Source organism: Aegilops tauschii, chromosome 4 (assembly GCF_002575655.3).
Source record: "Aegilops tauschii subsp. strangulata cultivar AL8/78 chromosome 4, Aet v6.0, whole genome shotgun sequence".
NCBI lineage: Eukaryota > Viridiplantae > Streptophyta > Magnoliopsida > Poales > Poaceae > Aegilops > Aegilops tauschii.
The window spans coordinates 330,495,667-330,509,112 of record NC_053038.3 but is presented as its reverse complement, the minus strand read 5'-3'; the positions used below and the strand labels follow the sequence as shown (position 1 = coordinate 330,509,112).

Here is a 13,446-nt window from a genome sequence, read left to right as displayed (position 1 = left end):
CTGATGCAGCCCCGTCATGTGGCTCTTTTGGCGTCTATGGGCGGTGTGGATCTTGAGAAATGCCGTATTGGTGTCTCCCTCCTTATCTTCCTTCCTTCTAGAGATGGCATTATCTCTTTCCAGCCTTTTAATTCCTGACAAACTCGATCAGCAAGATATATGCAACTAAACTGAAGGAATCGCCTATTCTAAACCCCTCCACAAGAAAGAGCTGTCAGTAGTTGCCCGGCCTAATTTTCAGTTTTCACCAACACCATGAAAAATCAGTGCGTCTCTGCCTTCCAGAAGACTTACAACACTCTAATAAGTACATACGGCATATACACGATAAGCAGCCAGTAAGAAACAATTCAGCAAGCACCTTAGTTCGTACAGAAGCCAGGTGATATAACAAAATACAGTGTGGTGTCCAAAGAATACAGTACACCGACGCCAAACGACAGCTCTGGAGTGGACGAGGGCACAAGGAGTTCTAGCCTAGCTCACATCCTGCTCTTCCGGACCGGGCCCAGCTCCTTGGCCTTAGCTCTCAGCTCATGCTTCTTGATCTTACCCGTCGCCGTCTTGGGCAGCGGCCCGAACACCACGGACTTGGGGACCCAGTAGCCGGGCAGGCGCTCGCGGCAGAACTTGATCACGTTAGCAGCCATTGCTGCTTCGTCGGAGCCGTCCACGCCGTCCTTGAGCGTGACAAAGGCGCATGGCGACTCCCCCCACTGCTCGTCGGCCCGCGCCACAACGGACGCCTCCAGCACAGCCGGGTGCAGGTACACCGCCTTCTCCACCTCCAGGCTGCTGATGTTCTCCCCGCCGGAAATGATGATGTCCTTGGCTCGGTCCTTCACCTCGATGTAGCCGTCGGGGTGTCGAACGCCCAGATCGCCGGAATGGAACCACCCATTTTCGAATGCCTCGGCGTTGGCCTTGGGGTTCTTCAGGTAACCCTTCATGACGGCGTTGCCTCGCATGACAATCTCTCCGAGGGTGGAGCCGTCCGCTGGGACTGGCGCCATGGACTTGGGGTCGACCACGTCGAGCCCCTCCAGGCCTACATAGCGAATGCCCTGGCGAGCTTGGAGGCGGGCACGCTCGTCATCTGGCAGGATGTCCCACTCTGGCTTCCATGCACACACCGTGGATGGCCCATATGTCTCCGAGAGGCCATACGTATGAGAGACATGGAAGCCGAGCTTCGACATTGCCGCAAGGACTGAGGGCGGTGGAGCAGCGCCAGCAGTCATGACATCCACAACGCGAGGCAGCGGGAGAATGGTGTCAGCTGGAGGGGCGTTGATGAGGGTGTTGAGCACAACTGGCGCCCCACAGAAGTGAGTCACTCCTTGGTTGGCTATCGCTGAGAAGATAGCCTTCGCTGTGACCTGTAAATAAATATGGGTCAACACAAGAGAACCATATATGCTTGTGAGACGAGATAGTTAAATTGCTCACTATACTGAACACAAGAATGAATAATCCAGTGAGTTGCCAACAACATTTACCCTCAAAGTTCAAAATCAATACAAGTGGTTCAAAGTGAACTCATGTAAGTGATTCTTTGTTTCAGCCACGGGGCTGTTGTCAAACTTGTTTTGCTTTCCCGTCTGTTTCTCATTTTGAATATTTCGTATGAACATTGTGGCTCAGTGTATCCTACTGAGCGGCAAAAAAAAGTTCAGCCAAGCTATATCCCTTAATGTCCAAGCTTACACATTCTAGGCATCGACATCCTTGTATCAAAACAACAATCAAGTATGCCCAACTTGTTTCAAGCAGTTCATGACAAAGCAAGTTCTTGTTACTAGCATGTGGATAACAAATCATAAGCTAAGCGTGCAGTCTTGTTAAAAAAAAGTGTGCAGTAAAGCCAATCGTTGAACATCAAGTTGGCAACGAACTGGGTGCATAATCACATGACATAAACAGCAAGGGTCCAAATTCCAAAGTTTTCAACCTATGTAATATAGTGTGTTATCTTATTCATTCATTTATGTGGCAACTGCATCACATACAAAGGCATCAAGGCCGTCTTCACGGTTCATTTTATCTGGGAGGCAATTTACAAATGAGCATTTGTTTACATGAATCTCCATCAGAAGCTTCCAGTGAAAAAGAAAGATGATCTACAATTCTCCTCCGATTAAAAAAATCAAGATATCAGGAAAGTAATCATCTTAAATTGCAGACAGGTATTGCATTGATAATTCTACTACTTGTACTTGGTTTCTTGCGAGGCCATCCTTTTTATCTTCTTTCATGTATCTTGGTGGGAGAGGATTTTTGGGACCTGGGTACGGAACCCACTTCATAAAACTTGGCAGAAAATGTATTTCTATGTTTTGAAAAATTCCGAAAAAACCATGCAGATAGGTATTTGTTAGAAACTTACCCATGTAGTAAATTTGTGTCAAATAATATGGCCATCTGTAACCTAGATAAAAAAAGAGAAAATGATAGTGCTACACTTTATGTTCCGAAACTTAAACTGTAGCATTCTCATTTTATCATTTTCATACCGGTAGTGAATCGTCATATTATTTGGAGAAATTTTACATGGGTAAGTTTTAACTCGATACCTATGTGCCTGATTTTTTCCAGAATTTTCCGAAAACATAGAATTACGTTTTTCTTTTGCTAAGTTTTGGAGAATGGGTACACCAGAACCCAGGATCGTTCTAGTATTTTGCATATCTTGGTGTAATATTTTTTATGATTCAACTGCGAGCTACTGCAGGTTTAGTGTTCAAAGTAAGGCTGATACAGTGAATCAAGCTAGTTATAATTTGTCTGTGAGTATTCATACTCAATGACTCGATGGATGATTACTTTCAGTAGAGTAGCATCATTTATTGTTAGAATTCATCATGGTATTTTACATTTATTGCATCAACCTATGAAATATACTTCTCAACCAGATCATCGTGGTCTCACACTTACTGTCCTATACATAAATAACTTCCATTCATATAGAAACAAATATTCCCGGAAGCATTAGGTTTCGTGAGTACTCCCTCCGTAAAGAAATATAAGAGCGTTTAGATCATTAAAGTAGTGATCTAAACGCTCTTATATTTCTTTACAGAGGGAGTAGCTCATATGTGTACATTCTAAAATAAATTTTAGTACTTAAGTTCTGTGCCAGGGTTTATGTTAAAGACATTTCACAGTAAGAAGGTCTCTAATGAAGCATGATTACAAGATAGTGAGGCATACCTGACGAAGACATATGCTTGTTCCACAGATAGCAGCAAGCGTCCATGTATAGCACCAGCCATTGCAGTGGAACATCGGCAAAGTCCACAGGTAAACCGCGCCATCGTTCATTTTCCATACAAGAGCACCACTGAGTGACATTAGGTAAGCACCCCTGTGATGCAAAACCACACCCTTTGGGCTAGATGTCGTTCCAGAAGTATAACCTAAGGCAATGCTCTTCCATTCATCCTGCGGTGGTTTCCATGCAAATTCAGGGTCGCCAGTTTCCAAGAACTTCTCATATTCGATTGCCCCTGTTCTCAAAGCATCTTGGAGGGCTGAAGGATCACAGGTATGATCACCAATAACTATTACAAGTGGCTTTTTGAAAGAACCTTTCTTTTGATCTGCTATAATCCTCAAAGAATCCTCTGCCAGGGAGAAAAATTCTTGGTCAACCATCACAACTTCAGCTGACGAGTGCTCCAACAGAAATGCAACAGTGGGAGCATTTAATCGAATGTTGACACAGTTGACCACTGCTCCAGCCATGGGGACTCCAAAATGAGCTTCATAAATTGCTGGGATATTTGGAGCTATTACAGCCACCTAACAGATATAAGAGAAGATAATCAATATAAACATAACAGAATATACTCTATGCATGCTGTAGTATTAGCTAGCACGAAATAGTCAATCAAACTACTATAGTAGCACTTGAAGAGAAATTACTGTCTTCAAGGTGATTTCTGCAGTTAATCTTCTGTATAATGCAAATCTATTGAATGTTTGAACTTTGAAAACACAAGTTTTGGTGTCGACAAGATGAATAGAGTGATGGGAGTAATAGGTTGTAAATCTTTTGCTCAAAATTTCTGTTGCTAATTGGGGTCTTTTCCCATCAAATACTTGGGTGTTCCACTGCACTATGATAAATTGCGTAGAGAAGATCTACAACCTATTATTGATAGGATAATTAGAAACATCTCTGGCTGGATGGTAGGACTCTGTCCTACAGGGGCAAATTAATTTTACTATGTGCCTGCATTGTGAGCATCCCTGCATACCTAATGGCAATTATTAAATTTCCAAAATGGGCGATAAATGTAATCAACTACCAGATGGCCCACTTCTTTGGGGGGGAATATAGGTGATAATCATAGATATCACCTTGCCAACTGGGAATTGGTGTCCAGAAGGAATGATTTTGGTGAACTGGGTGTTCCAAATATTAGAGATTTTAATATGGCTCTTCTAGCCTCTTGCCGGAAAAGATATTTTGACAGTGAGGGGAGGAATTGGAGAATTCTGATTGATCATTAGTACAACACAGAAAACCCTAATGTATTGGCCTAGAAATGGGGTTGGATCTCCATTCTGGAAAGGCATTACCTGGGCTTTAAGTGCCTCTAACACATTTTACAAATGGAATGTGGGGAATGGGAAAAGTGTTAGCTTCTGGCATGGCACATGGCTGGGGGATTGTTCCCTTAAAGTTAAATATTGGCCTCTGTTTGAAATTTGTAACCAACCTCTCTGCTCACTAGCCCAAGCCTGGGATGGTGCAAACTTGAAACAAACTGGTTGTACAGAAACATGGAAATGTTGAAATACATTGTCCACCCTTCTCCATCAGTTCGGACTTTTGGATGAACTGGCTGCTGTATGCCATTCATTCAATAGAAACGATAACAGCATGTGGATACAGCAATACGTGAAACAATATCCTTTATAACTTCATTTTGAGAAGTATGCCACTCCATTTCTGTATTCATGTGAACCATCAAATCTCAGCATGTGTTTGTTTAATTGAAATGCACAAGACATGTGTGTTGAAAGGAGAAGCTTTTAACATGCCTTCCTATCATACGAGAAGTTGAGGGCTGAAGAAGCACAACATTCACCCACCCATCTATTAATAGTCTATCAAATGATGGGACCTCATATCTGTTACAAGAAATCCAGGAGCTGAAAGCTCATTTATGACCACAAATAGCTACGTATATAACCTTTTGAAGGTAGCATAAGGGAATAACGAGAATATATATATTTCTGACTCTCCGAAAATAACGTTTTACCGCTCAAGGCAAGTTTGAATGATCAAATGGAAAGTTTCTATGTTATGTTTTTTGGAATAAAATTTTGAAGGTAGCGTAAGTGAATAACGAGATGCTATCTATTCCTGACTCTCCGTAAATAACATTTTACCGCTCAAGACAAGTTTGAACTTTGAATGATTGAATGGAAAGTTTCTATGTTTTTTGTCCGGATAGAATGCGTATAGCCAGGTCCTTACACTTGTGTGAACTTGAATCTAAACATTTCAGTCGATTGTTTGTAAGTAGAGATGGTATGACACCTGAGCTAAATCCCAATTGAAATTTACCATGCGCTCAAAATTGAAATCAACGAGGAACTGTTATATGGAATTCAAACATTTGCTGAAAGTTTTACAAGATCTGGTCAATCTGATTAAGCAACTACATGGTCAAACATTGGGTTCAATAGGGTTAAAGTGTCATAGGGTCACTGGTTGATAATCAAAACTGTTTCGGGTCTCTACTGACACAGTCAGAAAATAACGTTTTACCTCTCAGGGCAAGTTGAATGACCAAATGGAAAGTTTCTATGTTTTGTTTTTTCGAATAGAGTGCGGTATAGCCAGGTCCTTACACTTGTGCGAACTTGAATCTACACATTTCAGTCTATTATTTGTAAGCAGATATGGTACGACACTTGAGCTAAATACCAACTGAATTTTATCATGTGCTTACGAGTGAAATCAACGGGGAACTGTTATATGTAATTCGAATATTTGGTGAAAAAATTGCAATATTTGATCGATCTTACTAAGCAACCACATGGTCAAACTTTGGATTCTGTAGGGTTAAAGTGTCACAGGATCATTGTTTGACAATCAAAATAACTTCGCGTCTCTACTGACACACGTATACAAGTTCGTAGGACCTGATGTGTGAAGTTGATAGGACACGAGCGTGCAAGTCTAGGGAGGTACGGCCTATGGCACAGTTCCCTCAGAACACACCGGACCAGAGGCACACCTAGAGGAAGGGGGGAGAGGGGAGAAACGGAGGAGAAGGGAGATGGCATCCCGTACCGTGCTCCCGTGGGCGACGGAGCGGCGGGCGAGGGCGGAGGCGAGGCGGCGGCAGCGGCGGTAGGTGTCGGCCCAGGTGTAGCGCAGGGCGCCGTGCACGAGGGACGCGCGGGCCGGGTGCGCCAGCGCGGCGCGCTCGAGGAACCAGAGCGGCGTGAGCGCCGTGTAGTTGGCCGCGTTCCGCGGCAGGTCGTCGACGTCCCTCTCCGCCGCCATTTCTCCCCAACGCCGCGGCCGGCTGCCCCCGCCTCTCTCTCTCCCCTGAGTGGGTCGCTCGTGTGACTTTGACTTGGCACGGTATCGCCGATCAAATGGGGGCGCTGCGCCCGGCTTGGCTTGCGTTATATATGCCATGCCGATGCCGGTGGGGCGATCGTGGAGAGGGGGGTGAGGAGCGGGTGGTGGGGATCCGCCGCCACGGCTCGTGGCGCGGCAGCCGGCCGGGGTGGGTGGGTGGCGTTCCGTTGTTAGTTTATCGGCGACGCCCGTCCGTCCGGTTCCGGTGTAATGTATGGTCCCGTTGCGAGCGGGGAGATCCTGCGACGTCGACTGGCGCATTCGCCGCTCTGTACCGTAGCGGGGCAGTCTCCATGCGCCGCGCTTGTACAGTAGCGGGAAAGGTCTTGGATTGGACGTGCACGAAATGAAGCTCGCGTCTGTCGTTGCCGGGACCTGGCCATTGGTTTTCCCGGTCACACGATCCTTGCCTCGGTACCAAGGACGAGAAAAACTGAGGGCAACGATGCCGGACCGGAGGTTTTCCCGGTCGTTTCCAACGATGCCCGCGGCGAACGATTCGCGTCCAAACAAATCGAAGCTTCTGCAGCAACCTTTTTGCAGTCAGTAGCAGTGTCGATTGTCAAAAAAAAAACTTAGGCTTCCACTCTGTCAAGCCACGATGCTAAGAAAATATTGATAGTCATAACACACGATGATTCAAATCGATACGGTTTCTAAGAAAATGATGCGCTTGGTGGGACGAAGTCAGACCACAACAACCGCCTCCATTTGGTTATGCACTATCACACAAGACTAGAAGAGGCTACACAGCGTAAGCCATGAGGGCTTTATCTGAACAACAAAACACAGCGGAACACAGAAGCAGAGTTCGTGTTCTATCTCCCTCTTGTACGTATTTTCTTGAAAGAAAACGAGTGCTTGAATTTCTTATAAAGACAAGCCTTCACTTGGGAATTTACCCAGAGCATAACCTTTATTCACGATGGCGCTATCGTCCACAGTCCACTACACGTATGTGTATCTCAGCATTGGAGCTCACATCCTGCTCTTCTTCACAGGGCCAAGCTCCTTGGCCTTGGCCCTCAGCTCGTGCTTCTTGATCTTCCCCGTCGCCGTCTTGGGCAACGGCCCGAAGACGACCGACTTGGGGACCCAGTAGGCCGGCATCCTTTCCCGGCAGAACCTCATGATGTCGTTCGCCAGCGCCGCCTCGTCGGAGCCACCGGCCCCTTCCTTGAGGGTAACGAAGGCACAGGGCGACTCCCCCCACCGCTCGTCGGCCCTGGCGACCACCGAGGCCTCCAGGACCGCCGGGTGCATGTACACCACCTTCTCCACCTCCAGGGTGCTGATGTTCTCCCCGCCGGAGATGATGATGTCCTTCATCCGGTCCTTGACTTCGACGTAACCGTCGGGGTGCTTCACGCCGAGGTCGCCGGAGTGGTACCAGCCGTGCGCGAACGCCTCGGCGTTCGCCTTGGGGTTCTTCAGGTAGCCCTTCATCACGGCGTTGCCCCTCATCACGATCTCCCCGTAGGACTTGCCATCGGCCGGGACGGGGACCATTGTCTTGGGATCAACCACGTCCAGGCCTTCCAGTGCGGTGTACCTGATGCCCTGCCGGCAGTGCAGACGGGAGCGCTCCTCCAGCGGCAGGTCGTCCCACTCGGGCTTCCACGCGCACACCGTCGACGGGCCATAGGTCTCAGACAGGCCGTAAGTGTGGGTGACACGGAAACCGCGGATAGAGAGCGCCGCAAGAAGCGATGGTGTCGGGGCGGCTCCGGCCACCATGACATTGACCACACGGGGGAGTGGCAGGAAGGTCTCGCTTGCAGGAGCGTTTATGAGATTGTTCATGACGACCGGCGCAGCGCAGAAATGTGTCACTCCTTGTTTTGCAATACCAGTGTATATAGCCTTTGTGCTCACCTGCACAAGCACAATGAATGGGTCTTGAGAATCAAATTTGACACATAGCATCAGATGAATGAATGTATTGCACAGTTGTTTTATCTTGTTTCTTTTTTACTCTTGGAAATGATATTCATGTTAGTTAGTATTAGAAGGCTAAACTAAAGTTTGCATAGTTGCATAACACATTTGCTACCAGAAATGCATCCTAGAACAGTCTGAAATATCAACGGATGAGAGATGATATACTCCATTCTTGCTACATACTCCACCCAGCAGGTGGATTTTTTGGGTGTGTTGGATGCAATTTTGTATCTGTGCAACTTGGCAACAGTGAGTAAGTACTGATTCCGAGTGCAGCGATTCGGTGCCTAGGCTCATCTGCACCCGGCCACAAAAAAATTCATAAAAAATACTTAAAAAATTCAAAAAATTCCAAATATTTTTCCCATGGTAGAAAATTTATTGCGTGAGAAATTCTAGCTCATTTGGACATCTGAGTAGCTCTCAGAAAAAAAACAAATCGGGTCAAAACAGTATATAAACAGTAAACTATTTTACAGACCCTGAATTTGTCTTTTTTGCCGAGAGTTGCTCATTTGTCCAAATGATTTGAAAATTGGAGCGGGCCGCACGCATCAAATTTTCTACCATGGGAAAGCTCATTTGGACATCTGAGTAGCTCTCAGAAAAAAAAACAAATCGGGTCAAAACAGTATATGAACAGTAAACTATTTTACAGACCCTGAATTTGTCTTTTTTGCCGAGAGTTGCTCATTTGTCCAAATGATTTGAAAATTGGAGTGGGCCTCACGCATCAAATTTTCTACCATGGAAAAAAATTGGAATTTTTTGAATTTTTTTAGTATTTGTTTTGATATTTTTATTCAACACGGGTGCAGATGAGCCCAGGCTCAGAAAAGGAATTTCGATTCCAATAGCATAACCTCTATTATTAGCTCAACCAGCATTAACATAGCATTTGTCTTCATCATCAAAATTAGCTCAATTTGCAGACATTACAAAGCTAATTTAAGCAGCTGCCAGTGATAGGACAGATCTTTAACGTACCTGGCGAAGACATATGCTGGTTCCGCAGAAGGCAGCCAGCGCCCAGGTGTAACACCAACCATTGCAATGGAACATAGGCAAAGTCCACAGGTAAACAGCCCCTTCAGGCATTCCCCACACCATAGCAACACTGAGCGCCATGAGGTAGGCGCCACGGTGGTGCAACACGACACCTTTTGGGCTTGAAGTAGTCCCAGAAGTGTAACCTAAGGCAATGCTCTGCCATTCATCCTTCGGAGGCTTCCAATTGAATTCTGGGTCACCGGTTTTCAGGAACTCCTCATACTCGATGGCCCCTTGTCCTAGAGCGTATTGTAGAGACTTAGGTTCACAGGTTGGATCGCCGATGACAATTAGGGTTGGAGGCCGAAAATTCTGTTTCTTCTTCTCTGATACTATCTTCAGAGATTCTTCGGCTAGGGTGAAGAATTCTTGGTCCACCATCACAACTTCTGCCACGGAATGGTCAAGAAGGAACGCGATCGTCTCAGCATTTAACCGGATGTTTACGCAGTTCACCACAGCTCCAGACATTGGAACGCCGAAGTGGGCTTCATACACTGCCGGAACATTTGGAGCTATCACAGCAACCTAATCAAACAAACAGGAAAACAAATAAGTACTGTCTAATCCTAAAATCTAAAAAGGCCACTGCAATATGCAGCGAAGCTATGAACCATATAAAATCATAATACAGTTAAAAAATAGGCGCAGGTATTGGGTACAAATTATGACTTGGCAAACAAAAAATAAACCATCATTCCACATGCTTCTTTGGCGTTTGCAGGAAAGATACGTCAGTATAACCCTCATAGTCTGAACAGACTTACAAATAATATCTTGGACAGAGACGCCCAACAAAACAAAAGAGATAAGCTTATCCTTTTTGACCAGAAACAGTGACGTTTCCGTGTTTTCTTTGATGAGCAGATGTACTGAACTAGTGTTTGGTTACGAGCACCCTTTTTTTGGCAACATGTTAGGAGCACCTTGTGGAGACATGATCACATGTTTCCATCAAACTGATAACAGTGCCAGTGCTGTCTTATGCTTGTTCTTTTCATTTCGTTTCTTTTTCGAACTATAGGCATCCCATGTTTCCATCCTACTGGAAATGAAAGGTAAAGTTCTAGAACTTCTGAGTGCCCCGGAAAAATAGAATAAAAGTTTACATTAGTAAGTGGATCGTATCTCCCATTATATAGTATAGAAAAAAGAAACAGTAGCATGGCTCCGACTATAAATATGACAAGAAATCCAGTTCGGTATGGTTCTTCTTCCCTTTAAGCGCCCCACAATTTACTAACTGAATCCATTGATCCTCAAGGTTTCAGTTTCACAGGGTGCCAAATAGGGTCGAATCCTCCAAAATATACTAAAAATCAAACGCTAAGTCTGAATGGAGGTCATACAACACAGAATCTACCCCGACTCACAATCAGCTCTCTCGTGCTTGCTTCTTCTTCTTTCTTTTTTGCCTAAGGGACAAAATATGTACCAACTCTTTAGGAATTAGGAAAGCAGGGGAGAGAAATTTACAGTGCTGCCGTGGCCGACAGATCGGCGCGCCAGCGCAGAGGCGAGGCGGCGGCACCGGCGGTAGGTCTCGGCCCAGGTGTACCGGACCGGGCCGTGCACGACGGACGCCCTGTCCGGCTGGGCCAGGGCGGCCCGCTCCAGGAACCAGAGCGGCGTCAGCGCCGTGTAGTTGGCGTCGTTCGGCGGGAGATCGTCGATGTCCCGCTCCGCCGCCCCGGATCCGAACCCATGCCCCGGCCCCTCCGACCCCATCCTCTCTTACTCTGCTCTCTCTCCTTCTGTTAGGAAGACGAAGGCGACGAATCGGGAGTGTGTCGAAAGCGTGGGTCGAGAGTGCAGGTGGGAGTGACGGCACGAGCCGCCCAGTGCCATTTATAGTTCGAAGAAGTGTCCAGGTGGCTGAGGTGGGTACGATCTGCGAACGGCTTGTACGCCGCGACGCCCGTCCGATCAAGGGCGGACGCTGAGCATCGGACGAGTGTGGTAGGCGAGAGACTTTAATTTGGATTTCGCCACCTTCATGGAATGGGCTAAACAGAATCACTCAACACGCGGCCAGAGAGACTCTCCGCCCGCAGTGGCCACGGCCCACGGGCCGTACTTGCAAATATGACCCGTCAGTCAGTAGCGTAGGCTGATGCGAGAATTCTAAAAAAAACTTTCAAGAATGCGGATGAGATGGAAACATCGAAGGTATGGTCACAACCTTTTATCAGAAACTGCGAAGCAACCTGTGGTTGAATGGTTAGAGGAACGGTGTTATCCCCAAGGTAAGTCCTGGTACGCGCATTATTCCTGAATTTATTTCAGGATTTCCGGCGATGCGCTTTTAGTGGGAGGAGACGTTCCCGTCAACAACGAGGCACCTACAATGATTTCGTAAATCTCAAGTTGATATGTCTAGGGTGTGTATGCGCTTTCATAGGGGTGAGTTTATGCGAATACAATAAGGAAGAAATTAAAGATGCGCTATTTCAAATGGCGCCAACCAAAGCTTCGGGCTTGGATGGTCATGATTACTCAGCTGACTTCTTCCAAAGGCATTGGCTAGAAGAGGATGTGGAAGGGCTAAATGACACTATTTTACTTCTGATCCTCAAGGTAACTGGTCTCACCCACTTGACACGGGTTCGCTCGATTGGTCTATTTTTACAAAATCGCGTCAAATTTTTTGGCCAATAGATTGAAAGTCTTTCTTCCTGAGATCATCTCTGAGGAACAGTCGCCCTTTGTTGCGGGACATCTCATCATTGACAATATCATCTCCGCATATGAACATCTTCATTTTATGAAGCGCAAAAAATTAGTTATGTGCCCTATAACTTGATATGATGAAGGCTTATGACCGATTGAAGTGGAATTATCTCCAAGCTATAATGACCAAGCTAGGTTTTGCACTAGTTTGGATCAGTTTAGTTATGAGGATGGTGAGCTCGATTAAATTCTCAGTGTTATTCAATGGAAAAAGCTCGAGCAATTTAAACCTTCAAGGGGAATTCGTCAAGGGGATCCAATCTTGTCCTACCTATTCTTATTGGTAGCAGAGGGCTTTTAGGATCTGTCTTCGAAGATAAGTGGGATTAAAGTGGCAAAATTGGCACCATCGGTAAACCATTTACTCTTGCGGTAACTCTATGGACGATTTGGTCAACTCGCCGTAAGCTAATCCATGAAGGAGAACATCAAAGTCCTATGTCTACTCACTTGTTCATTAGCAGGTACCTGACGGACCTGGAGTTGGCATCACCTGTACACCCACCCCAACACCGACATCATGCACCTGCGCTTGTACATGTGTGGATCCTAGCACCACAGGGTTGCAGCAAGACAAATGTTGATGTTGCGGTATGAAAGAACACACAAGTTGGGTCGACCAGTGATGTGTGACATGACCGACAAGGGGCTTATCTAGGCTTCTCAGTGATGGTCTTTCATGGACTGACGAATCCAACTACACTAGAAGCCCTGACATGCCAAGAAGGACTAGCTTTGGCGCAAGACTTGATGATTCAACACCTAAGAGTGGCCTCGGATTGCAGTATGGTAGTGACGGATATTAACACTGGGCACCCTTGGGATCATAGCACCAGCTGTAAAGGAGATTAATGAGACATCTAGGGAGTTTTAGTCTTGCTTCTTTGTCTATGAAGGTCACGGTCAAATACGGAGGCAGATCAGTTAGCTAAACATGCTTTACACCTAGATGAGGGTCGCCACCTGTGGCTTTTACATCCCTTCGATAGTTCTATTATTCATGTAAACCTTTCAATTGAGCGATAAAGGCAAGCGTGTTTTCCTCCAAAAAAGTCAGTAGCGCGGGTCTCTTTAATGTGGTTTTTTTCTTCAGAAAACCGAGGTATGACTATTGTCTT

The 13,446-nt window shown here is 46.0% G+C and overlaps 2 protein-coding genes across 2 annotated transcripts; both read right to left on the bottom strand.

The window, feature by feature from the left end:
- Positions 1-221: 221 nt before the first annotated feature.
- On the bottom strand, positions 222-6,794 carry LOC109737766 (acetate--CoA ligase CCL3). Its single transcript, XM_020296899.3, has 3 exons — positions 6,311-6,794; positions 3,211-3,801; positions 222-1,379 (listed from the first exon to the last, which is right to left on the bottom strand). The coding sequence occupies exons 1-3, from the start codon at positions 6,662-6,664 to the stop codon at positions 483-485; spliced, it is 1,842 nt and encodes a 613-aa protein (XP_020152488.1). The 5' UTR covers positions 6,665-6,794; the 3' UTR covers positions 222-482.
- Positions 6,795-7,353: 559 nt separating this feature from the next.
- LOC109737755 (acetate--CoA ligase CCL3) lies at positions 7,354-11,450 on the bottom strand. The gene is made up of 3 exons (XM_020296889.4): positions 11,075-11,450; positions 9,536-10,126; positions 7,354-8,482 (listed from the first exon to the last, which is right to left on the bottom strand). The coding sequence occupies exons 1-3, from the start codon at positions 11,324-11,326 to the stop codon at positions 7,586-7,588; spliced, it is 1,740 nt and encodes a 579-aa protein (XP_020152478.1). The 5' UTR covers positions 11,327-11,450; the 3' UTR covers positions 7,354-7,585.
- Between the last annotated feature and the right edge of the window lie 1,996 nt (positions 11,451-13,446).

Excerpts from the sequence above, each read along its gene's own strand:
- LOC109737755 (XM_020296889.4), bottom strand. The coding sequence starts at position 11,326 with ATGGGGTCGGAGGGGCCGGGGCATGGGTTCGGATCCGGGGCGGCGGAG. Across the intron at positions 10,127-11,074 it reads CTGTCGGCCACGGCAGCACT|GTTGCTGTGATAGCTCCAAA; the intron begins GTAAATTTCTCT and ends TTGTTTGATTAG. Across the intron at positions 8,483-9,535 it reads CCAGCATATGTCTTCGCCAG|GTGAGCACAAAGGCTATATA; the intron begins GTACGTTAAAGA and ends GTGCTTGTGCAG.
- LOC109737766 (XM_020296899.3), bottom strand. The coding sequence starts at position 6,664 with ATGGCATATATAACGCAAGCCAAGCCGGGCGCAGCGCCCCCATTTGAT. Across the intron at positions 3,802-6,310 it reads CCGTCGCCCACGGGAGCACG|GTGGCTGTAATAGCTCCAAA; the intron begins GTACGGGATGCC and ends TATATCTGTTAG. Across the intron at positions 1,380-3,210 it reads CAAGCATATGTCTTCGTCAG|GTCACAGCGAAGGCTATCTT; the intron begins GTATGCCTCACT and ends ATTTATTTACAG.